This window comes from Myotis myotis, unplaced genomic scaffold (genome assembly GCF_014108235.1).
Source record: "Myotis myotis isolate mMyoMyo1 unplaced genomic scaffold, mMyoMyo1.p scaffold_m19_p_52, whole genome shotgun sequence".
In the NCBI taxonomy this organism is placed as follows: Eukaryota; Metazoa; Chordata; class Mammalia; order Chiroptera; family Vespertilionidae; genus Myotis; species Myotis myotis.
Window position 1 is genome coordinate 500,227 of NW_023416360.1, and position 26,029 is coordinate 526,255.

Sequence of the window (26,029 nt, forward strand, 5' to 3'; positions counted from 1 at the left end):
GTTAGGGGTGATCAGGCAGGCAGGCAAGTGGTTAAGGGCGATCAGGCAGGCAAGTGGTTAGGGGCAATCAGGCAGGCAGGGGCAGTTAGGGGCGATCAGGCAGGCAGGCAAATGGTTAGGGCAATGAGGCAGGCAGGCAAATGGTTAGGGGTGATCAAGGCAGGCAGACGAGTGGTTAGGAGCCAGCAGTCCCGGATTGCAAGAGGTTGCAGACCGGGCTGAAGGACCCTCTCCCCAGCCCCCATGCACGAATTTCATTCACTGGGCCTCTAGTACCAAATAAAGTCACAGCAAACTATGAATGAAAATGTCAAGGTATTTCTAATACTAAGTCATCAATTAAAGGATAGCTATGCAGAACACAAACAAAGAACCTGTAACTTGGAAAGGGGAGAATGGGGAGTTATTGTTTAAAGGTTACAGAGTTTCACTCAGGGGCAATGAAAACGACCTAGAGAAGGACAGTGGTGATGACTGTGTGACAATGTGAAAGTACTGATGCCACTGAACTGTACACTTTGAAAAAGTTAAAATGGTAAATTTTATGTTATGTATATTTTATCACAAAGACAACCTGAATATTCTCATTCATAGCAGTGACATACTTTAAACAAAATATCATTGGTCCATTTCAATTACTGACATTGGTTGGAATGATGCTGGGTTATGAATTTAATTAGTTTTATAGTTAATTTATTATTCATAAATTTGTCTCCTTGGCATAACTTTTTGCCCAAAAGTAGAGGTTCACAAGAAACTTGTCTCTTTTAAAACAAATCTAGCCTGGCTGGTGTGGCTCAGTGGTGGAGCGTCAACCTATGAATCAGGAAGTCACAGTTTGATTCCCGATCAGGGCACATGCCCAGGTTGAGGGATCGATCCCCAATGTGGGGTGTGCAAGAGGCAGCCGATCGATGATTCTCTCTAACCACTCATGTTCCTATCTCTCTCACGCGCTCTCCTTTCCTCTCTGAAATCAATAAAAATATATTTTAAAATAATAATAACAAAAAAGAAAAGAAAACAAATCTACATGAGCTCTGGCCTGTGTGGCTCAGTTGATTGAGCATGGTCCCATGAGCCAGAAGGTCACAGGTTTGAGTCCCCATTAGAGCACAAGCTGGGATTGTGGGCTCGATCCTCAGCACAGACGGGTAGGAGATAGGAGGCAGCTGGTGGATGTTTCTCTTTCACATCTATGTTTCTCTCTTTCTCTCTCTCCTCTCTCTCACTCCCACCCTCCCTCTCTCTAAAATCAATAAAATCATATTAAAAAATATAGAATAAAACAAATATACATGAGACTTGCGTTTAAAAGTCAATGAGCGGTGACATCAGAGGAATGGCCCTGTGAGAGCACACTTCCTCCTCCCTGAAATTTCAACAAGTTAACCAACTATATTTCAACAAAGAAATTCTGCTCAGACAAGAGCACTGAAACATCTAAAGGTGGGTTTACGGAGATGAGAAGGGAGGAAAGTGCAGAAGGCCTGCAGATGTAGCCCTGCAGCCAGGAGCTCGTGGCTTGGCTGGACTGAGGAGAGAAGGGGAGGGGGGGGGGTAGCAGGCCTTTCCTTCTCCTGAAGGAACAGAGAGCTGCTGGGGGTGGGGAAGGGCAGCCCAGCAGGGCGAGTGGCGAGGAAACAAACAGGGACGGAGCCAGCAGATGCCTGGAAGAGCAAGGCTTCTACCCTGTGGCTTCCCACTGTCAGGCCAGCAGTGGGGTTTCAGACAAAGAAACAGAACCAGAGCCCTGCCGCGCGTGGACTCCACAAACTCGCCTCCCGTGGCCCTTGGTGCCGGGTCCAGGAGCATATGATCTGGAAGCCAAGAGCTACTGCAGTAGAACTGGTTTCCACCTGTGACTGCTTCCCAAGAGGGGTACTTGGGGGGGACCCCATGGAGGTCAGGGGTGGCCATTACAGTGAGGGCAAAACAAACCCTACCCCAAGCAGCAGAGCGGTACCATCTTAGGGAAGCCTCGCAGGCTCACCTTCGGGAGACCACAGAGGTAAAAAACCTTGCGATTCAAAAAAAAGAAAAAAGCCCTAGCGGGTTTGGCTCAGTGGATAGAGCATCGGCCTGTGGACTGAAGGGTCCCGGGTTCGATTTCGGTCAAGGGCACATACCTTGGTTGCAGGCTCCTTCCTGGCCCAGGCCCTAGTTGGGGCACATGCAGGAAGTAACCCATCAATGTGTTTCTCTCAAATCGATGTTTCTCTCTGTCTTTCCCTCTCTCTCCCACTCTCTCTAAAAATTAATGGAAAAATATCCTCGGTGAGGATTAAAAAATAAAAATAAAAAAAAAATCTTGCGATGCAGTGCCATCTACTGGAAAATAATAGAGAGACCTCTTCAGAGATAAATGTGTAAACAAAGGAGGACAGCAAATACCATGAACAACCACAGCAAAGAGAATGACCAGAAAGAAAATGAAAAGTCTCCAGAAAGCAAACTTGAACACATGGAAATATGTGATATAAATGAGAGCTTTCAAGATTGCAATTCTGAAAATACTCAACGAGATGCAAGAAAATACCAGCAGGCAACAGTGCACTCAGAAAACAAATCAATAAACAAAATGAATACTTTACCAAAGAGATTAAAACTTTTAAAAAGAACCAATCAGAAATCATAGTAATAAAGCATGCAGTTAAGGAAATTAAAAGTGAACTATTCAGCAAAGAGAACAGAACCAACCAGATGGAGGAAAGAATTAGTGAGACCAAAGACAGGAATCAAGATATGACACAGAGGGAAGGAAAGACATCAGCATAAAAAAAATGAAGGAGCTCTACTAGACTTATCTGACTCCATCAGAAAAAGCAATATTAGAATTATAGGCATTGCGGAAGACGAAGAAAGGGAGCAGGGAATGGAATCTATCCAAATAAACAGTTGATGAGACCTTCCCAAATCTATGAAAATAAGTAGATCGTCGAATCCAAGAAGCAAACAGAACTTCTGGTTACCTCAATGCAAAGAGGCCCTCTCCAAGGCACTTTGGTACTAAAGCTGTCAAGAATTAATGACAGCCGTAACCGGTTTGGCTCAGTGGATAGAGCATCGGCCTGCGGACTAAAAGGTCCCAGGTTCGATTCCGGTCAAGGGCATGTACCTTGGTTGTGGGCACATCCCCAGTAGGGGGTGTGCAGGAGGCAGCTGACTAATGTTTCTCTCTCATCGATGTTTCTAGCTATCTCTCTCCCTTCCTCTCTGTAAAAAATCAATAAAATATATATTTTTTTAAAAATTACAAAGAAAAAATTCTCAAAGCAGCCAGGAAAAAGGAGGATGTGACCTACGAAGGGAAATCCATCAGAATGTCATCTAAACTCCACAAGCCACAAGAGAGTGGAACCAAATATTAAAACTCTACAAGCCAGAAGAGAATAGAACCAAATATCCAAATGTCTGAAAGAGAGAAATTATCAGTCACAAATAATATACCCAACAAAATTATCTTTTAACAACACTAATGGTAACCGCACACAAAATTCCCCAAACCAGGACACATAGCTTAAAAAAAAAGAGGAAACAGAGGAAAGATGTATGGAATACCACCAAACAAAAACAACAGACAGAAACATAAAGAAAAACAACCAGTGGAGGCACAGAGCACCAAAAATAAACAAAAGATAAAATGGTTATAAGAAAGCCTCATACATCAATAATTACCTTAAATATAAATGGTCTGAATTCACCAATAAAGAGGTACAAAGTAGCAGAGTGGATCAAAAAACAAAACCCAACCATATGCTGCCTACAACAGACATACCTAAGCTGCAAAGACAAAGGTGGATTCAAAGTAAAAGGGTGAATAAGGATTCTCCAAGCAAATATAATCCACAGAAAAACAGATGTAGCCATACTTATATCTGACAAAATAGATTTCAAGGTAACAAAAGACAAAGATGGTCACTTTATAATGATAAAGGGAGCATTAGACCAAGAAAACATAACACTGCATAATATATATGCACCCCAACAGGGAGAATCAAAATATACAAAACAACTACTCACAGAACTAAAGAGAGAAACAGATAAAAACACAGTCATAATTGGGGATCTTAATACTCCCTTGACAGCTCTAGACAGATCAACCTAACAGAAAATCAATAAAGAAATATCAGCGTTAAGTGAAGCATTCGACAAAATGGACATAAAATGACATTTACAGTTAATTTCATCCCAGAACATCAGATTATACATTCTTCTCCAGTGTACATAGAACATTCTCAAGGATGGACCATATATTGGGTCACAAAGTAGCATCAACAAATTCAAGAAGATCGAAATTTTACCAAGCATATACTCTAACCGTGATGGCTTGAAGTTAGAAATCAACTACAAAAAGGAAATAAAGAGACCCATAAATATGTGGAGATTATACAACTAAAAAATGACTGGGTCAAAGAAGAAATAAAAGATGAGATCAAAAGATATATAGAGAGACAAATAAGAATGACAATACAACATATCAAAACCTCTGGGATGCAGCAAAAGCAGTAATAACAGGGAAGTATATGTCATTACAGTCCTATCTCAAGAAACAGAGAAATCTCAAGTAAACAATCTAACACCACATCTTAAACTACTAGAAAAAGAAGAACAAAAGCAACCCCAAATTCAGCAGAAGAAAGGAAATAATAAAAATTATAGAATTAAATGAAATAGAGGATAAAAAGACTACACACAAAAAAAAATCAACAAAACCAAGAGCTGTTTCTTTGAAAAGATTAGTAAAATTGACAAACCCCTGGCTAGACTCATGAAAGAAAAATGAAAAGACCCATGTAAACAAAACTAGTAAAGAGAGAAGTCACCACAGACATCACAGATATATAAAAGATCATACTAGAGGAAAACTAAGATGGCGGCATAAACACCGGGAAATTGCTGCCTCCCACAACAATTGAAAAACACGTCAAAAACACAAAACGGACATCATCCAGAACTACAGGAAGGATGGCTGAGTGTAAATTCTACAACTAGAAGGAAAGAAAAGCACACTGAGAGCCAGAGGAGCTACAGAAGTAAAGTGCAGAGATAGGGGGCTCGCGCGCGCGGAAAAGGGCTGGGACCTGAGGACGTAGCTGTCTTTTTGAACCTGGAGGGAGTCACAAGCTCCCGATGGCTCTGAACTCCGGTTCCGGGAAGTCTCTGGGGACCCAGGACTCATACGGGGAGAAACTGGACTGTCTGGTAGCGGGCGAATTTGAGGGAGGCTTTCCCTCAGAAGTGCTTGCAGCCGTTACCGGGACACTGAGCCTCGCGACTCCTTAGGGCAGGGCTGAGGCTCCGCCATAGCTGCTTGCTCCGCCTTTTCATTCCTTGAGCCCCCGCCCCACCCAGGATGTGGCAGAGGCTTTTGCATATGAATGCCCCGGCCCTTTGTAACCTGTAAATACCTAACTGCAGCCTGGCCAGACAGACCCAGAACTTCCAAGAGAAGGTCCAAGGCCCCACAGCGGCTTGCATTGCTTCACAGCTGAGCCTCATCAGGGCCAAAAAAAAAAAAGGAAGGGGAATCAGCAGTTCTCTTTGTAGTTCCTGCTGTGTAACCTCAGGCAGAGGCTAAATTAGCACCTCCTTAGATCCAAGACCCACTGTACCCAGTGGTCAGAGGGGGACCATCCAGACCACAACTCCTCAGATCCATAAGGGACACACTCAGGGTGCAGTCTCAGTGAGCACCAAAGCCCCACTGAAGCAAGTCTTGCCCCAGAAGGGTGTCTCCAGCACACAAGTTCTCCCACTGCAGACACAGCTGATTCTCACTGCCAACTGGCCTGGAGGTCAATTCCTCCCAGTGATCCTACAACAACCAAGGCATAGCTACCTCAGGTAACTGAGGAGGCTAAGCCACTGGGCCCTACAGGACACATAGCACACAAAGCCACTCTATCAACACAGGGAAGCAGCCAAAATGCGGAGACAAAGAAACAGGTCACAAATGGCAGAAATGGAGGAAAGCAAACGACTGGATATAGAGTTCAAGGCCACGTTTATAAGGTTTTTCAAGAATTTTATGGAAACCGCCGATAAATTTAATGAGTCCCTCAATAAGTATAGTGAGACCCTGGAGGACATGAAAAAGGACCAACTAGAAATTAAGCATACACTGACTGAAATAAAGAATAATTTACAGAGATCCAACAGCAGACAAGAGGATCCCAAGAATCAAGTCAAAGATTTGAAATACAAAGAAACAAAAAATACCCAACCGAAAAAGAAAAAAGAAAAGAGACTCCAAAAATATGAAGATAGTGTAAGGAGCCTCTGAGAAAACTTCAAGCGTACCAACATCAGAATTATAGGGGTACCAGAAGAAGAGAGAGGGCAAGATATTGAAAACCTATTTGAAGAAATAATGACAGAAAACTTCCCCTACCTGGTGAAAGAAATAGACTTACAAGTCCAGGAAGCGCAGAGAACCCCAAACAAAAGGAATCCAAAGAGGACCACACCAAGACACATCATAATTAAAATGCCAAGAGCGAAAGACAAAGAGAGAATCTTAAAAGCAGCAAGAGAAAGATAGTCAGTTACCTACAAGGGCGTACCCATATGACTGTCAGCTGATTTCTCAACAGAAACCATGCAGGCCAGAAGGGAGTGGCAAGAAATATTCAAAGTGATGAATAGCAAGAACCTGCAACCAAGATTACTTTATCCAGCAAAGCTATCATTCAGAATAGAAGGTCAGAGAAAGAGCTTCACGGATAAGAAAAAGCTAAAGGAGTTCATCACCACCAAACCAGCATTATATGAAATGCTGAAAGGTATTCTTTAAGAAGAGGAAGAAGAAAAAGGAACTCTTACCATTTGCCACAGCATGGATGGAACTGGAGAGCGGATAAATACCACACGATCTCACTCATTTGTGGAATATAATGAACAACATAAACTGATGAACAAGGACTGATCCAGAGAAGGAGAGGCATTGATTGGACTGTCGGGCTTTGGAGGGAGGGTAGGGGAGGGTGGGGGTAAGGGGGAAAGATCAACCAAAGGACTTACATGCAGGCATATAGGCCTAACCAATGGACACGGACAACGGGGGGGGGGCATGAGCGGGGGGGGGGGGGGAGGGGGTAGAGGGTAACGTGGGGACAAGGACACATATGTAATATCTTAATTAATAAAAAATATATTAAAAAAAAGAGATCATACTAGAATATTATGAAAGACTTTATGCAACCAAATTCAATAACCTAGAAGAAATGGAAAAGCATTCCTAGAAATATATAACCTTGCTACACTAAGTCATGAAGAATTGGAAAATCTAAATAGACTGACCAGCAGTGAGGAAATTGAAACAACTATCAAAAACCTCCCCAAAAAAACAAAAGTACCAGGACCAGCTGGCTTCACCAGTGAATTCTACCAAACATTCAAAGATTTAAAAACTATCCTACTCAAACTCTTCTATTAAATTGAAAAAGAGGCAATACTTCCTAACACATTCTATGAGGCCAATATAACTCTGATACCAAAACCTGGCAACGATAACACAAAAAGAGAAAACTACGGGCCATTTCTCTAATGAACACAGATGCAAAAATCTTAAACAAAAGACTAGCAAACCAAATACAACAGTACATCACAAAAATATTACACCACAATCAAGTGGGGTTCTTTCTAGGGGCACAAAGAAGGGCCAACATATGCAAATCAATCAATGCAATAACCACACTAACAAAAGAAAGGATAAAAATCATGATGCATAAAAACCACTTGATAAGACACAACATCAATTTATGATTAAAACACTCAATAAAATAGGAATAGAAGGAAAGTACCTCAACATAATAAAGGCCACATGTGATAAACCATAAACCCTCAGGTAATATCATTCTCAATGGTGAAAAACTAAAAGCTATTCCTCTAAGATGAGGAACAAGACAGGGCTGTGCACTCTCACCACTTTTATTCAACACTAGAGGCCTGATGAATAGATTCTTGCACAGGTGGGGTCCCTCAGCCTGGCCTGTACCCTCTAGCAATCCAGACCCCTCGGGGAATGTCGAATTGCCTGTTTTGACCTGATCCCACCAGGCCAGGCCGAAGGACCCCACCAGTGTATGTGCAAGGAGCCAGTTTCAGCCCAATTTCTGCAGGCCAGGCCGAGGGACCCCACCAGTGCACGAATCCATGCACCAGGCCTGTAGTATGCATTCAAGATCTTTGGTTAATCTCCTCCGCTCTCTCTCCTCCCCACTTCCCTCAGAGATTCATCAGTCTGTTCCATGTATCCATGCCTGTGCATTCAACATCTGCTCACTGGTGGTCAGTGCACATCATCGCTACTGGTGGAATGGTCGAACAGTAGCTTAGGCTTTTATATATATAGACTAGAGGCCTGGTGCACAAAATTTTCTGCACTCGGGGGGGGGGGGTCCCTCAGCCCAGACAATGCCCTCTCGCAGTCTGGGACCCCTCAGGAGATGACCACCTGCTGGCTTAGGCCCGCTCCCCGGGGGAATTGGGCCTAAGCAGACAATCAGACATCCCTCGGGCAGCCCAGCAGCCCTCGGGGGATGTCCACTTGCCAGCGGGGAGCAGGCCTAAACTGCAGTCGGACATCCTTAGCACTGCTGAGGAGGCAGGAGAGGCTCCCACCACCACTGCTGTACTGGCAGCCGTCAGCCTGGCTTGTGGCTGAGCAGAGCTCCTCCCATGTGAGAGCACCCTGACCATCAGAGGGCAGCTCCTGCATTGAGCGTCTGCCCCCTGGTGGTCAGTGTGTGTCATAGTGACCAGTCATTCCCAGTCTTTCTGCTGTTAGGGTCAGTTTGCATATTACCCTTTTACTATATAGGATAGAGGCCTGGCACACGGGTGGAGGCACACTGGTTTGCCCTGAAGGGTGACCCGGATCAGGGTGTGAGTCCCACTTGGGTGCCTGGCCAGCCTGGGTGAGGGGATGATAGTTGTTTTCAGCTGGTCACACCCCCTTCAGGGTGGGGGTCCCCACTGGGGTGCCTGGCCAGTCTGGGTGAGGGGATGCTGGCTGTGTGCAGCTGGCCACACTCCCTTCAGGGTGGGGGTCCCCACTGGGGTGCCTGGCGAGCCTGGGTGAGGGGATGATGGCTGTTTCCAGCTGGTCACACCCCCTTCAGGGTGGGAGTCCCCACTGGGGTGCCTGGACAGTCTGGGTGAGGGGCTGAGGGCAGTTTTCAGGCTGGCAGGTGACTGAAGCTCCCAACCTCACCTTTTTTTCTTTTTTTTTTTTATTCTGGGATTTATTTACCTTCTTTGGCTGTCACTGGAACTGAGAGCCAGCTTTAGCTCTGAGGCTCGGCTCCAGCTCTGAAACCTCGGCTGCTGAAAGCAGGTATCTGGGTTTGTTTGGCTTCTATACTTGAAACACTGTTTCAGTTCCAGCTCCGAGGCTGGCTGGCTGAAAGCAGGTTTCTGGGGTTTGTTTAGCTTCTATAATTGCAACATTGTTTCTTAGAGTGCAGCTCAGAGGCCGGCAGCAGCAGGCAGGGAACCTTGGCTTCCTCCATCACTGGAGCAAGCAAGCCTCCTGTTCGCTTCAGCTGCCTGGCTGCCGGCCGCCATCTTGGTTGGACATTAATTTGCATATCTCGCTGGTTAGCCAATGGGAAGGGTGGCGAAGTTATGGTTAATTACCATGTTTCTCTATTATTAGATAGGACTGAGCCCGGTGCACAAAAATTTGTGCACTCATTGGGGGGTCCCTAAGCCCGACCTATGCCCTCTTGCAGTCTGGGACCCCTTGGAGGATGTCCACCTGCTGGCTTAGGCCCACTCCCTGGGGGATTGGGCCCAAGCTGGCAGTCAGACATCCCTCTGGCAGCCCGGCAGCCCTCGGGGGATGTCCACTTACCAGCAGGGAGCAGACCTAAGCTGCAGTCGGACATCCTTATTACCCTTTGAGGGAGGAGGAGGCGGGAGAGGCTCCCGCCACCACCGCTGTGCTGGCAGCCATCAGCCTGGCTTGTGGCTGAGAAGAGCTCCCCCTGTGGGAGCGCACTGACCACCAGGGGACAGCTCCTGCATTGAGCATCTGCCCCTTGGTGGTCAGTGTATGTCATAGTGACCAGTCATTCTCAGTCATTCTGCTGTTAGGGTCAGTTTGCATATTACCCTTTTACTATATAGGATAGAGGCCTAGTGCACGGATGGGGGCCGGCTGGTTTGCACTGAAGGGTGTCCTGGATCAGGGTGGGAGTCCCGCTGGGGTGCCTGGCCAGCCTGGGTGAGGGGCTGAGGGCCTTTGTCAGACTGGCCACACCCCCTTCAGGGTAAGGGTCCCTGCTGGAGTGCCTGGCCAGCGTGGGTGAGGGGCTGAGGGTCGTTTTCAGGCTGGGCACACCCCCTTCAGGGAGTGGGGTCCTGTTGGGGTGCCTGGCCAGCCTGGGTAAGTGGCTGAGGCTGTCTGCAGGCTGGCCAATCCCCCAAGCAGGGACCCTCATCCCATGAGGGTGAGGCCATCCTGGGTGAGGAGCTGATGGCTGTTTGCAGGCTGGCCAAGACCCCCAGCCACCCAAGCTCTCAGTGGAGGCTGGCTGGAAGCAGGTATCTGGGATTTATTTATCTTCTATAACTGAAACTTTGTTGCCTTGAGCAGACGCCATAGCCAGCAAGGGCAGGCGGGAAGCTTGGCTTCCTCCTTCGCCGGGGCAACCAAGCCTCCTGCTTGCTCCAGCTCTGTGGCTGCCGGCCGCTATCTTGGTTGGGTTAATTTGCATATAGTCGCTCTGACTGGCTGGTGGACGTGGCTTGGGCGTAGCAGAGGTGCAGTCAATTTGCATGTTTCTCTTTTATTAGATTAGATAGGATATCAAACTTATTGGCTGCAGCAGAAATAGTATTAAGAGAGAAGTTCATCGTAATAATTGCCTACCTTAAGAACTAGGAGATACCGCAAATAAAAGTTGTTGATAAGGGCCAGGCTAACAGGTGTAAAGTAGTATCTCATTGTAGTTTTGATTTGCATTTCCCTACATTTATACCTCAAGGAACCAGAAAAAGAAGAACAAATGAAGCCCAAAGTTAGTAAGAGGAAGGAAATAAAGATCAGACTGGGGGAGAAAATGAAATACAAACTAAAAAGGTAATAGAAAAAAATTTCAATGAAACAGAGAACTGGCTATTTCAAAAGATAAACAAAACAAATTAAACTTTAGACCAGGGGTGGGCAAACTTTTTGACTCGAGGGCCACAATGGGTTCTTAAACTGGACCGGAGGGCTGGAGCAAAAGCATGGGTAGAGTGTTTGTGTGAACTAATATAAATTCAAAGTAAACATCATTACATAAAAGGGTACGGTCTTTTTTTTTTTTTTAGTTTTATTCATTTCAAACGGGCCAGATCCAGCCCACGGGCCGTAGTTTGCCCACGGCTGCTTTAGACTCACCAAGAAAAAAAGGGAGAACTGAAATAAAATCAGAACTTAAAGAGGAAATGTTACCACTAACACCAAAGAAATACAAGTCATCAGAAACTACTCTGAAAAATTATATGCCTAAAATTTGGACAAACTAGAAGAAATGGAAAAATTCCTAGATACAACTACCAAGACTAAAAAATAAAGAGATAAAAAATCTGAATTAACCAATTACTAGTAATGATATTAAAACACTAAACAAAAAACTACCAACAAACAAAAGTCCCGAACTAAATGGCTTCAATGGTGAATTCCATCAAACATTTGAAGAATTAATACTAATCCTTCTCAAACTTCCAAAACAGAAAATGAACACAAAAACAGACATGGTCATTACAAAAAATGAAAATTACAGGCTAATATCTCTAATGAATGTAAATGCAAAAATTATCAACAAAGTATTAGTAAATTGAATTCAATAACACATTAAAAGAATCATTCACTGTAATTCAGTGGGATTTAGTTCATGAATGCAAGATAAACATCTGCAAATCAACGTTTTATGCCTCATTAACAAAATCAAATATAAAAATCACATAAGCATCTTAATAGATGCAGAAAAAGCTTTTAATAAAATCCAACATCCATTTATAATGGAAATTCTCAACAAACTAGGTATAAAAAGAACATAACTCAACATAATAAAGGTAATATATGACAAGCCGACAGCTAACATCATGCTTAATAGTGAAAAGCTAAAAGCTTTTCCTCAAAAATCAGGAACAAGACAAGGATGCCCAATTTCACCATGTTTATTCAACATAGTATTAGAATTCCAAGCTAGAGCAATTAAGCAAGAACAAAAGCATCACAATTAGAAGTAAAAGTATATTTTTGCTATTGATAAGATCTTTAGAAAACCCTAAAGCACAGAGAGTTAGAACTGATAAATTCAGCAAAATAGCAGGATACAAAGTCACCACACAAAAATCAGACACATTCCTACACAACAAAAATAAACAATTTGAAAAGGAAATTACAAAACCAATTCCATTTACAATAGCACTGAAAAGAATATAATACTTAGAATTTAATTTACCCAAGACGGTAAAAGACTTGTACAATGAAAACTATAAAATACCACTACTGAAAGATTTAATATTAATATTAAAGAAGACAAATAAATGGAAACATATCTCATATTCATGGATTAGAAGACTTAATATTAATAAAATGTCAATATTACCCAAAGCAATCTATGGATTCAATGCAATCCCTACCAAAATCCCAATGATATTTTTTGCAGGAATAGAAAAAAACTCATCCTAAAATTCATACGGAATTTCAAGTTCAAAAGCCAAAATAATCTTGAAAAAAAACAAAACTGGACGACTCACACTTATTGTTTTAAAACTCACCTCAAAAGCTACAGTAGATGGAAGCTTAGGTAAACGTCTGTACTTGCCACCTACCAAAACAACTGAAAATTACAACTAAAATACAGAACCACCATCATTCAGAATCACCTGCAAGCTGGCTGAATGGAAGCCTACAACTAGAGAAGTAAAGAAGCAGTGCATTGAGGCTGGTAGGAGGGCGGGAGGCACTGAATGGGCTGGTCTGACACACACGTGCCTTTTTTGTTATTCTTCACTTTATATTGTTTTTAAGCACAGCACACAGAAGTTCCCAATTTTATCAATCTTTTCCATTAGTTCATGCTTTTTATACCTTAAGAAATCTTTCTCACCCTAGCTAGTTTGGCTCAGTGGATAGAGCGTCGGCCTGTGGACCAAAGAGTCCCAGGTTCGATACTGGAAAAGGGCATGTACCTTGGTTGCAGGCTCCTCCGCAGTCCAGGCCGTGGTCAGGGCTTGTGCTGGAGGCAACCAATTGTTGTATGTCTCTCACATCGATATTTCTCGCTCTGTCTTTGCCTCTCTCTTCCACTCTCTCTAAAAATCAATGGGAAAATATCCTCGAGTGAGGATTTAAAAAAAAAAAAGAAAGAAATCCTTCTCTATCCAGTCCCTCTGAGACCACATGTAGCCTGGATTGGCTTTCCCTTAATCACATCCAAGTTCATAGTATTCAAGGCCCACTCAGCGTCAGTGGCTGGAAGTTGACTGAGGTATAACCCAGGGAGCAATGAGAAGATATACTCCCATTTATCTTCTAAAGCTTTATAGTTTTGTCTTTCTCCTTTAAGAGTATGGTGTGAAGTAGAGGTCATGATTAATTTCTCTTATGTGGATATCTAGTTGTCCCAGCACTGCTATTGGAAAGTCTGTTCCTCTTTAACGACCTGCAGTAGCATCTCTGACTTATAGTAAACCAGAGCCCCGGTGCACGAAATTCGTGCAAGACTAGGCCTTCCTTCCCCCAGCTACTGGCACTGGCTTTCCTTTGGCCGCCAGCAGGCACCCAGGACTCGGGTTTCCCTTGCAGCCCCAGCTTCGTCAAGAAGGACATCTGGTCTAATTAGCATATTACACTTTTATTATTATAGATGTGTTTATTCTGTTTCAATGGCCTGGCTTTCTCTTCCTGCACCAAAGCCACGATATCACAATGACTATCCTATCTAATAAAAGACAAAAAGGGTAATTGACTGTACCTTTGCTATGCTTCCCATTGGCTAATCAGGGTGATATGCAAATTAACAGCCAACCAAGATGGTGGCTGGCAGCCACACAGCTGAAGCGAGCAAGAAGCTTGCTTGCTCCAGTGGTGGAGGAAGCCAAGGTTCCCCGCCTGCTGCGGCCCAGCTCTGAGCTCTGAAAGCAACTAAGTTTCAATTATAGAAGCTAAACAAACACCAGATACCTGCTTTCAGCAGGCTGTGGCCTCCAAGCTGGAGCAAGCAGGACGGCAACAAAGTTTCAATTACAGAAGGTAAATAAATCCCAGAATAAAAAAAAGAAAGAAAAAAAGGAGAGGCTGGGAGCTTCAGTTGCCAGCCAGCCTGAAAATGGCCCTCAGCCCCTCACCCAGACTGGCCAGGCACCCCAGTGGGGACCCCGACCCTGAAGGGGGTGTGACCAGCTGCAAACAGCCATCATCCCCTCACCCAGGCTGGCCAGGCACCCAAGCGGGACCCCCACCCTGATCTGGGACACCCTTCAGGGCAAACCAGCAGGCCCCCACCCATGCACCAGGCCTCTATCTTATATAGCAAAAGGGTAATATGCAAACTGACCCTAACAGCAGAAGGACTGGGAATGACTGGTCACTATGACACACACTGACCACCAGGGGGCAGACGCTCAATGCAGGAGCTGCCCTCTGGTGGTCAGTGCACTCCCACATGCGGGAGCTCTGCTCAGCCACAAGCCAGGCTGACGGCTGCCAGTACAGCAGTGGTGGTGGGAGCCTCTCCTGCCTCCTCAGCAGTGCTAAGGATGTCCGACTGCAGTTTAGGCCTGCTCCCCGCTGGCAAGTGGACATCCCCCGAGGGCTGCTGGGCTGCCAGAGGGATGTCTGATTGTCAGCTTAGGCCCAATCCCCCGGGGAGCAGGCCTAAGCCAGCAGGTGGTCATCCCCCGAGGGGTCCCAGACTGCGAGAGGGCACAGGCCAGGTTGAGGGACCCCCCCTCCGAGTGCACAAATTTTTGTGCACCGGCTTTCTAGTCTATATAATAAAAGTCTAAGCGATCATTACAGCAGAATGACCAGTCGCTATGATGCGCACTGACCACCAAGTGGCAGACGCTCAGCCAGAAGCTGGGCTCACAGCTGGCAAGCACAGTGGCAGTGGTGGGAGCCTCTCCTGTCTCCGTGGCAGCACTAAATAGCAACGAGCCAAGCGGTAAGGAGCAGCGAGCAGGCAGGCAGTAACAAGCAAGGGGTCCCAGACTGTGAGAGGGATGTCCAACGAGGGGTCCCAGACTGCGAGTGAGCACAGGCCAGGCTGAAGGACACCCCCCACCCAGTGCACGAATTTCGTGCACGGAGCCTCTGGTAGATTTATAATACATCTTCATATCTTGCAAATCAAGTCTTCCCACTTTGTTCTTCAAGAGTGTCTTGGCTGACTCTCTCTGCCCTGGGTCACCACAGCTGGGCTCGGTAGCCACGTGTCCGTGCTATCCTTTGCGGCCCGGGCTCAAAACTAATATATTGTGTCCCTCTTCTCTGGCTGCTGTAATCTTAAACTGCCAGGAGCCCAAAGCCTGTATTTGAAGAGAAACATTTAACCCGGAGGCTGCGTGGGCACCGTTTGGTTGGCTCCAAGAATTTTTGTAATTTGGAGAGAAGTCTCATTTTAATAATTTGTTTTGGAAATTTGGAGCTTCTGACCAGGACAGCTGAAAATTACAAACTCCCCAGGAGGGCTATATTGTTTTTGAGAGGCTTTTGTCTACGGTCCTGCAGTCTCGAGCAAGCCATCCCGACTCCTAGGTGCCCTCCTTCTTCCGAGCCTGCACCAGCTTCTCAGCTCCACTCTGTGAGCCACAGGGGGCCCAGCTCCTGGAAGAACCTCTTTTGTCCTGTGTGGTCCCTGTAAGAAGTACTCCTGGTGGCCCTCAGTTGGTGGCGCTGGGGAGATGAATGATGCCACCAGCAGTTACCCCATGGCCTCCCTGTATGAGGCTGCCTGCACTGGGAGGTCACCGAAGCCAGGCTGCACGAAAAGTTCAGCCCTGCAGGCCCTGTGCTGTCCATCTGGGTCTGCCTCAATATGATCATCAGCCCACATATGCCCTTTTTTTTTTTTTTTTAACAGGGAGAGCGACTGTCTCTACAGAGGCCACCTATGATGAGCAAGGTGTCCCAGCCCCACACGAGACCCTCAAGCCCTGGGTTCCAGTGCTGGAAAGAGAAGTCCCCATAACTTCGGGCTGTAAAAACCAGCAGGGATTGTGGCTGAGTGACGCAGAGGCTGCTGGAGACCCAGGTGTTCCATTTAAAGGGCTGATGAGCTTACTCCTACTGCCAGTACCGAGAGGCTCTGGAGGACCCAGACACATATGGGGAGGAACTGGATTGTCTGGCATCGGGGCAGGAACTCAGGGGTGGTGTTCTCTCAGATAGGGGTGCTCGCAGGGGTGACTGTTCCTGTGCAGGGACCTCACCTGTTACAGAGCTGACTGGCAGCCATATCTGAGTCTCCATCAGCCTGGAGCACACAGTTTGCTCCACCCTGGGGATTCCCTGAGACCCCCACCCCATCCAATTTGTAGCCCCACCCAAGCTGTTTGCAGCACCTTTTCCATATGAATGCCCAGGCTTCAGACTTTGCTAAAAGCTCTCAACCAAACTGCAGCTGGTGACAGCACACCCCAAACCAATCAATAAAAGGTCCAAGACCCAGCACTAGCACCAGCCTGCCTTGCTTCACAGATGGGCATTGCCTGGGCATCTCCAAGTCCAATACAAATAGCAAAAGCAGTCATCTGCAGATCTCTCTGTAGCTCCTGCCAGGTGGTCTCAGGCAGTGGCTGACTTTGTACCTCCCAAGAGGCCCCAGAGCCAGTGAACTCAGTGGACAGCTTCAGACCATAGCAGATTACAACTCTACACATCCACGAGTGATACACTCAAGGGGCAGACTCATTGAGCACCAAAGCCCCACTAAAGCAAGTCCTGCTTCATAGGGGTGTTTCCTGCAGCTCTCCAATTATAGTCACAGCTGGTCCTCACAGCCAATTGGCCTGGAGGTCAACTCCTCCTAGTGACTCCAATAACAATCAAGGCTCAACTACAAGACTGTGCACATAGCCCACTCTAGGGGCGTACACCTAGAGTGCCCAGCCCAGGTGACTGGCGAGGCTGAACAACTGGGCCGTACAGGACACCAACAACTCCAGGACACATAGCAGCTCTACCTAATACATAGAAACAAACACAGGGAAATAGTCAAAATGCAGAGACAATGAAACATGTCACCAATGAAAGAAATGGAAGCAAGCAAACTACTGGATACAGAGTTCAAAACCATGTTATAAGGTTACTCAAGGATCTTAATGAGACTTTCCAGAGTCTTAGTGAGAATGTCAAAGACATGAAAAATGACCAGTCACAAATTAAGCATACACTAACTGAAATAAAGAATAATTTATAGGGATCCAACAGTAGAATAGGGGATTCCGAGAATCAAATCAACAACTTGGAATATGAGGAAGCAAAAAACACCCAAGCAAAAGAGCAAAAAGAAAAAAGAATCCAAAAATATGAAGATAGTGTAAGAAGATTCTAGGACAACTTCAAGCATACTAACATTTGCATGGGGGCGCCAAAAGGAGAAGAGAGAGAGCAAGATTTTGAAAACCTATGTGAAGAAATGATGACAGAAAACTTCCTCTACCTGGAGAAACAGACTTACAAGTCCAGGAAGCACAGAGTCCAAACAAGAGGAACCCAAAGAGACCAACACCAAGACACATCATGATTAAAATGCCAAGGGCTAAAGACAAAGAGAGAATCTTAAAAGCAGCAAGAGAAAAGCAGTTAGTTAACTACAAGGGAGCACCCATATGGCAGTCAATTGATTTCTCCTCAGAAACTTTGCAGGCCAGAAGGTAGTGGCTAGAAATACTCAAAGTGATGAATAACAAGGACCTACAACCAAGATTAGTCTACCCAGCAAAGCTCTCATTTAGAATTTAGGGTCAGATAACAAGCTTCACAAACAAAAGTTATAAGAGTTCATCACCACCAAACCAGCATTACATGAAATGTTGAAGGGTGAAGAAGAAGAAGAAGAAAGGAAGAAAAAGGAAGAAGATAAAGAGGAGGAGGTGGAAGAGGAGGAAGAAGATATGAACAATAAAATGGCAACAAATACATATCAACAATTAAATCTAAAAATCAAAATAAACAAGCAAGAAATTTAATTAAAAAGTAAACTGGTGAATAAAATAGAATCAGAGGCATGGAAGCATGGCACAGACTGATGAATCTCAAAGGGGGTGGGGGGGAGGGAGAGATTAGCCAAAGATCTTACCTATGGACACAGACAGCAGGTGAAGGCCTGGGGCAGGGCAGGGAAGGAACCGGGTGGAGGAGGGCAATGGGGGAAAAAAGGGTGACAGCTGTAATACTCTCAACAATAAAGATGCTTTAAAAAGCTACAGTATTGGCATTGAGATAGACATACAGATTAGTGAAAAGAAACAGAAAACTCAAGAAATAAATCCATGCATATATGGTCAAAGGCGTGACAATACAATTGAATGGTGGTGGGAAAACTGGTTATTCACATGCAAAAGATTGAACTTGGACCCTTCCCTAATATATACAAACATTAACTCAAACTGGATCAAAGGTTTAAATGTAAGACTAAAACAATAAAATTCTTGAATTAAAACACAGGACAAAAACTTTGTAATGTTGGATTTGACAACAATTTCTTGGATGTGAGACCAAAGGCACAGGTAACAAAAGAAAAAAAAATGAACAACCCAGCTGGTGTGGCTAGGTGGTTGAGTGTTGACCCATGAGCCAAGAGGTCCTCGTTCAGTTCTGAGTCAGGGCATATGCCAGGGTTGCAGGCTCAATCCCCAGAAGGGGGCTTGCTGGTGGTAGCTGATCAATGTTACCCTCTCTCTCAAAAATCAATAAAAATATTTTTTAAAAGAAAAAGAAAAAAATAGGGCTTCAAGAAAAAAAATTATACATCAAAAGACAATATAAACAGAATAAAAAAGGCAACCCACAGAAAGGAAGAAATGTTTGCTAACCACATATCTGTTAAGAGATTAATACTGAAAATTACATGTAGAGAACTCCAAAACTCAACAACAAAAAATAACCAACCTGACTCAAAAATAGGCAAAGGATTTGAACAGACATTTCTCCAAAGATATAAGAGTGGCTGATAAGGCCGAAACCGGTTTGGCTCAGTGGATAGAGCGTCGGCTTGCGGACTGAAAGGTCCCAGGTTCGATTCCGGTCAAGGGCATGTACCTGGGTTGCGGGCACATCCCCAGTAGGAGATGTGCAGGTGGCAGCTGATCGATGTTTCTCTCTCACCGATGTTTCTAACTCTCTATCTCTCTCCCTTCCTCTCTGTAAAAAATCAATAAAATATATTTAAAAAAAAAAAAAAAAAAAGAGTGGCTGATAAGCTCATGAAAAAATGCTCAACATCAATAATCATTAAAGAAATAAAAAAAACCTACAGTAAGCTACAACCCCACGCCCATTATCCTATCTAATAATTGACATCCTATCTAATAATAGACAAACATGGTAATTACCGTACCTTCGCTACGCCTCCTATTGGCTAATCAGCGTGATATGCAAATTAACCGCCAACAAAGATGGCGGCTAATTTGCATACTGCAGACAGGGCAGAACAGCGTGAGCCGCCAGCACGCCAGCACACCACCATCCAGGGCAGGCCCACCCCCGCCTTGCCCCAGAAGCCCCCAGGAGCTGGCCCCGCCTTGCCGCCCTTGGACCCGATCAGCAGGAAGCCGCCTGATATGGTAGTAACTCTATCAGTAAGCACTCTGAAAATCAGTGCCATAAATGCACCAATTAAAAGACAGAGTATGAGGGTGAATCAAAAACAAAACCCACTTTAAATATAAAGACAAATATAGATTAAAAGTACATGAATTAAGCTGCAGCCTGTTTTGCTCAGTGGATAGAGCATTAGCCTGAGGACTGAAGGATCCCAGGTCCGATTCCAGTCAAGGGCATGTACCTCAGTTGCTGGCTGGATCCCCAGTCCCTATCAAAGCTTGTGCAGGAGGCAACCAATCAATGTGTCTCTCCCTTTCCCTTCACTCTCTCTAAAATTCAATGGAAAAATATCCTTGGGTAAAGATTAACAAAAACAAAGTAAATGGATTAAGTAACATTAAAGAGATTATAAGAAAAATATATTCCAAATTTTGTTAGTTGTATAATGGTTATGTTTAAATTACTAACACCTAAGAAATTGGGTGAAGGGTACACATAATATGCTGTAGTATTTTATAGTTTTTTTTACATGTATGAGATTATTTCAAATTAAAATATTAAAAAATTAAAAATTAATATTAATTGAAATGTATCTGCATTACATGAAAAATCTCCTAATTGCTTCTAGCATAATTTATTAAATTGTGCTAAAATTTACAAGGGTTCAATTAAAAAATGTCTTAATTCTAGAAAATATATAATAGTGCAGTTATAAGCACTTATCTGAAAATAAAAATTTAAAGAAGTGAATTTAAAGAAGGGATTAGCCAAAGAAAATACATGTACAACCCATGGACACAGACAACAGTATGGTGATGGCTAGAGAGAAGTGGGGGGCAAGAGCTGGGTAGAGGGGACAAAAGGGGGGAAATAGGGACATCCTATATAATAATAATAAAAGGCTAATATGCACATTGACTGAACAGCAGAATGACCGGTTGCTATGATGCGCACTGGCCACCAGAGGGCAGATGCTCAATGCAGGAGCTGCCCCCAGGTGGTCAGTGCACTTCCATATGGGGAGTGCCACTCCTCCAGAAGCTGGCTCATGGCTGGCCAGCGCAGTGGTGGTGGCAGGAGCCTTTCCCACCTCCGTGGCAGCACTAAGAACGTCCAACTAACGGTTTAGACCCGATCCCTTGGGGGCCTAAGCCTTTAGTCAGACATCCCCCGAGGGCTCCCTGGCTGCCAGAAGGATGTCTGACTGCAAGCTTAGGCCTGATCCCCCGGGGAGTGGGCCTAAGTGGACAAGTGGTCATCCCCCAAGGGGTCCTGGACTGTGAATGGGTACAGGCCAGGCTGAGGGGACCACCCCCACCCCCGAGTGCACAAATTTTTGTGCACCGGGCCTCTAGTAACTGCTATAAAAAAAACACACACACAACAGAAAACAAGTGTTGGGTAGATTGTGGAAAATCTGTAACCTTTGTGGACTGCTCATGAGACTGTAACATGGGTACACCACCTTGGAAAACAGTATGGGGGGGAAGGGTTCCTCGAAAAGTTCAAAATATAATTACCATATGCAATTCCACTTCTTGGTGTATAACAAAAAGAATTAAAAGCAGGGTCTCAGAGATATTTGTACCCCATATTCATTCCAACATTATTCACAGTAACAACAACATGAGAGCAACCCAAGAATTCATTGACAGATGAATGGATAAGCAAAATGTACATACATACAATGGATTATTCAATTTGAAAAGGGGAGGAACTTCTGCAATATGCTACAACATGGATGACCCTTGAGGATATTAATCTAAGTATAATAAGCCATATGATACCATTATATGAGGTACATAGAGAAGTCAAATTCAGAGAAAGGAGAAACGTGAGAACGCTCCTGGCTGGCTGTCAATGTCACCCTCTCTGCCCTGTAACAATCGCATCTAACCCCTTCCTCTCCCAGGTTGGCCCCGCAGGCCCCTGGAGCTTCTGTTCAGTAGTTTGGAATTTTGCTAATGTTGTCACTGACATCAGAATTTGGCAAACATATTGCTTTATAGTCATGAAGTAGGCAGACTACCATACAAGTTTTCATGCTGGAGTCTATAGTTTTTAATGAGTATTAATTTTTGGAATATAATAAATTGGCTTGTGTACTTTATAACTGGAATGAAAACAAAAAACACATACACCGAGAATTTGGGTACACAGGTCCCAATCTTCCTTCTCCACCATAGAGAAAAGAACGCTCACATGAAACCCCACAGCCTGGACTCTTCTGGCTTCCCCGACTTGCCCGCTGAGGAGGCCCGGGGCTGGGCCACGATGACACCCTGCGGGCGGCAGAAAACTGATTTCCCTCCACAGACGGCCTGGCGCTTCCCAAACTCGCAAGTGCGCATGGGATCGGGCGGGGTCTTGCTGAAGCGCAGATTCCGACACAGCGGGGGGGGGCCGACCTCTGCATTTCGGCCGGACAGAGGAACGCTCCCTTCCCACCGCGGCGCCCCGGGCCCGCCTGCACGCGGGGCGGGACACACCGCTGCCCTCCCTCCGCTTCATGACCGACCGCGAGCAAACTCAGGGTCAGCTCCTCCGTTTCCTTGTCCTCAGCTCAGGAGAACCTCATTCTCTCTGCACCTGTGTCAAATGGTCTCGACTGAAAAAATGAAGATAGTTTCTGCTTCCGAGCAGCTTACAAGTTTGAAACGCTAGGTACACGCTATTGCCCTTTCTCCCCTCCACGCTGGGCAAAGGGCCCGGGTTCCCGTTAGCCTCCGGGGCTCCAATCCAGATCTGACCCTTCCGCTCTTCTCTGAGGCCTGCGGCGAGCCACTCAACTTCCCGAGCCTCAGGGTCCCCAACTTCAAGATGGGCTTACACACCGCACCTACTTCTCCAAGGGGCCGCGGGCACGAAGAGGTGCCGCCCGTGAAGAAGGGTCCGGCACGCAGTCAGTCATCCACAGACGACGCCCCTGACGAGGAAGAGCTACAGGAACCGCGGCAGTCGGCGCTCCCCGCGCGGCTGCCGGTCCGCGGCGCCAGTTCCCCGCTCCTTCCCGGCCGCGCGCCCACTCCTCCTCTCGGAGCGGCTCTGACGGCGCCATCTGCGTCCCGCCCACGGTCGGTGCTTCGGGGCGTCCGGGGGAGGTGCGCACACCCGAGAGGAGACACTCCCGCCCGCCCCACGGGACCTGAGGAGGGCCACATACTGGATTCGGGCGGTGTCTTCGCCGGGCGCCGGCAGCTCCTCCAACGCCCGCTTCAGGGCCGCGACCTCGGCTTCCAAGACGCGGACCTCGGCCTGCTCCGAGTCCATAGCGCAGCGCTCGCGGGAAGCAGCCAGACGGACCAGCGCCTCGCCCGGCGATTCAAGCCTCGCGCGCTCCTGGCGCGGACCATCCGGGCCCCCCGCAGGGGGGGGCGAGGGCGTGTGCGCGACGCCTGCGGGCCCCCCGCGCTGGCACGCAGCCTCGGGCGCTCTGTCTCCCGGGCACGCTGCACCCGCTGCTCCCCAACGGTCCCCACGCTTGGAGAGAGTTGGTTCGCTCCAGCCCGAAGCCCCAGGACCGAGCTGTCCCACCCGCGCCGGCGGAGTTTGGAACAACCAGATGCGTGCGTCACTGAAGAGTAGCTTCCGGACCGTGTGAAGGGGAGCGTCTCGTTATTTTCCTCCCGCTCTCACTTCCGCCGATAGCTGGTCCAGGCGTGGATAAACGTGGGGCGATAACCCTCCTAAGTAAGAATCATAGAATTACGATTCGAAAGTTTTGAGGACGTTGAGGGACGGGTGGCGGGGGCATCGCGGTATTCCAGACGACGGGGAACGAAATGCAGAGCACGGGAACTGAGTGGTCACGGAACCTTAGGAGGCGGGGTGGGAGTCGAGTAGGAAGGAATAGCGACTCTGCCTAGTGGAACACGCGACTAGGAGTTAGGGCCCTACGCGGCGCTGGCTGTGGAGACAACGCGGTAAGGAGTGGGTCTGGGCCATTTGGCCTCCACTGTCCCTGCTCTTGGGTCTTGGTTCTTCAGCGGCAAAAAACCTGGGTGCGCAGGTTGGGGGCAGGGAGTCTACCGGGAAGACGTAGGTCGTGCCTCACGCCCAGAGCACGCGCCCTAAGTCGGGGTCCGACGCTGCTTTGGGGTCTAAAGTGGGAGGGGTGTCAGCTCTTAGGAAAAGGCGAGTGTGGCCCCTGGGTGCTACCGGGATTAGAGATCCCACAGGGCCTCGGCCGAGTACCTCCTAGAGTTCTCCCGAGCCCCTTCAAATACAACAACTTTCCTAGTTTAATTATGCATTACAGGCTCTGAAATTAGACCTGGTTTATAATTCTGGCTTCATTAATTCTCTGAATGACGTTGGAAAAGTGACTTCATCCCTCCTGCTCATCTGAAAGATGAGATGCACGCAAACTATACCATACAAAGCTGACACGTTTTAAAAAAGCAGAACAAGCCTGCATTAGCTTTGGCATCAGTTGCTCTCTTCGCCTGAACAGCACGTCACCTCTGGGGACAGGAGCTGTCTCTTACCCTTTAGCATGCCGACCGGCCACCCCGTTTCTGTGGGCATTGCTTCAAGTGAACAGAGGAATGTATAAATGAAGGAAAGCAGGATGCCTGGCGCGTGGATAGGTGACTGGGAGGGCGGAGTGCACGGGGCGCCTTTGTGGGGCAGCGTTCCCGGTTCCGGTGTCTGTGCAGAGGTGCTGTTCCAGGGGGTTCGTGGAGAAGAGGATGTAGGTTTGACCAGAATCTCCAGGGATAACATTTAGAAACAATATAAGAGTGAAAGTTTAGGCAACCAATTTGGCATCAAAGGTACCAGGTGAGTTGGGGTTGTTTTGGTTGGTTGTGTAGGTTGGAGAAGAACTGGCTGAAAGAACTCATGATTTTCCTCCTAGAACACTGAGGGCGCCGGCCTTGATGAAGGCCAGCCGAGAGGCCACGCGCCTCTTTGTGGGTGGCCTTGGCCAGAGCGTTTCTGCGGCGGACCTGCAGAGCCAGTTCAGCAGATTCGGAGACGTGTCTGATGTGGAGATCATCACTCGGAAAGATGACCAAGGCAAGTTTATAGTCTTTCGTGGGTAAAGGCAGTTCTACCGCAAGTCAGCTGTCACAAAATAAGGGAACCGCAGAGATGAGTGTTAGCCCCTGTGTGTCATTGTGTACCCCACGCCATGCCCTGGAGGTGTCATTCATGATGTGGAACTTGCCCAGAATTACATTCCTGAAATCAAAAATGTTCTATATTCTAAAACACCCGGCTTCTGAAACATGCCACTTTCAGTTTTCAGAGCTAAAATGTTAATACTCATTAAGTATCCTATTAAGTAGAATGTCACTAACAAAATCATATAACAACATAACATAATCAACTGACCATTTGGCATTTTTTGTTTTATTTTTTAATATTTTAATAATCATATTTGGAAAATTTCTATCTTTGAGTCCAGTGAAAAATAACAAGTTTTTTCTTTGAAAGAGTTTGTTTCCAAGAGCTCATTTTTTAAAATTTATAAATGTAATCATTTTATATTGTTTCCTGGATAAGAATTTATATAAATGTATTTTTCTATTTTTTTAGGAAACCCACAGAAAGTCTTTGCATATATCAACATCAGAGTAGCTGAATCAGACCTGAAAAAATGTAAGATATTCCATATGACTTGCAGTTTATGTCTGTGTAGCTTGGAATAACTTCGTTCTACATCTTAACAGCCAATTTTTAAGTCATCCAGAGGGACAACTATGATCAAGAGAATTCCAGTATCCTGTAACTTAGCAGGTTTAGTTTCATACCATTTGGCGTCAGCAGACATGTGGTAGCACATTGCTAATGGTATTGCTCAACAATGGTATTCTAAAATATTTTGGACAAGAAACAAAGCTTTCATAGAAATTGCTTGTTACACATATCCCACTATGCCAGTGATGGGAACCTTTTGAGCTCGACATGTCAGCATTTTGAAAAACCCTAACTTAACTCTGGTGCCATGTCACATATAGAAATTTCTTGATATTTGCAACCATAGTAAAACAAAGATTTATATGTTTGATATTTATTTTATATATTTACATGCCATTTAACAAAGAAAAATCAACCAAAAAAATAAGTTCGCGTGTCACCTCTGACACGCGTGTCATAGGTTCGCCATCACTGCACTATGCCATACCCTTCCCCCTTTCCTTGTGAGTTCATTTTTTAGGGAGGTTATTTTCTTGAAATTAAATGCTGTTAGGAGAGGGCTGGCTTTAGTGTATGCCTTGTAAGACTATTCTTGAAATTATAGAATCTCTA

The 26,029-nt window shown here is 45.9% G+C and overlaps 2 protein-coding genes across 12 annotated transcripts in view; one reads left to right on the top strand and one right to left on the bottom strand.

The window, feature by feature from the left end:
* Positions 1 to 23,076, bottom strand: part of LOC118657345 (centromere protein P) — a 255,966-nt gene extending 232,890 nt beyond the window's left edge. The window contains exon 1 of one of the 3 annotated variants that reach the window (XM_036311222.1): positions 22,938 to 23,076. In XM_036311222.1, coding sequence (XP_036167115.1) covers positions 22,938 to 23,044 — 107 coding nt within the window. In that variant the 5' untranslated portion in view covers positions 23,045 to 23,076. Of the gene's footprint in view, positions 1 to 22,617; positions 22,848 to 22,937 lie in introns of those variants that run through there. The other 2 variants (XM_036311221.1, XM_036311220.1) reach the window with 2 other exon arrangements.
* Positions 23,077 to 23,325: 249 nt separating this feature from the next.
* Positions 23,326 to 26,029, top strand: part of NOL8 (nucleolar protein 8) — a 49,072-nt gene continuing 46,368 nt past the window's right edge. For 3 of the 9 annotated variants that reach the window (XR_004967985.1, XR_004967986.1, XR_004967987.1), the window contains exons 1-3: positions 23,507 to 23,697; positions 24,633 to 24,793; positions 25,316 to 25,378. Coding sequence is in view for 5 of the 9 variants with exons in the window: in XM_036311200.1 (XP_036167093.1) it covers positions 24,655 to 24,793; positions 25,316 to 25,378 (202 nt within the window). In the remaining 4 variants the exon portion in view is untranslated. Of the gene's footprint in view, positions 23,465 to 23,503; positions 23,698 to 24,632; positions 24,794 to 25,315; positions 25,379 to 26,029 lie in introns of those variants that run through there. The other 6 variants (XM_036311199.1, XM_036311201.1, XR_004967988.1 and 3 more) reach the window with 4 other exon arrangements.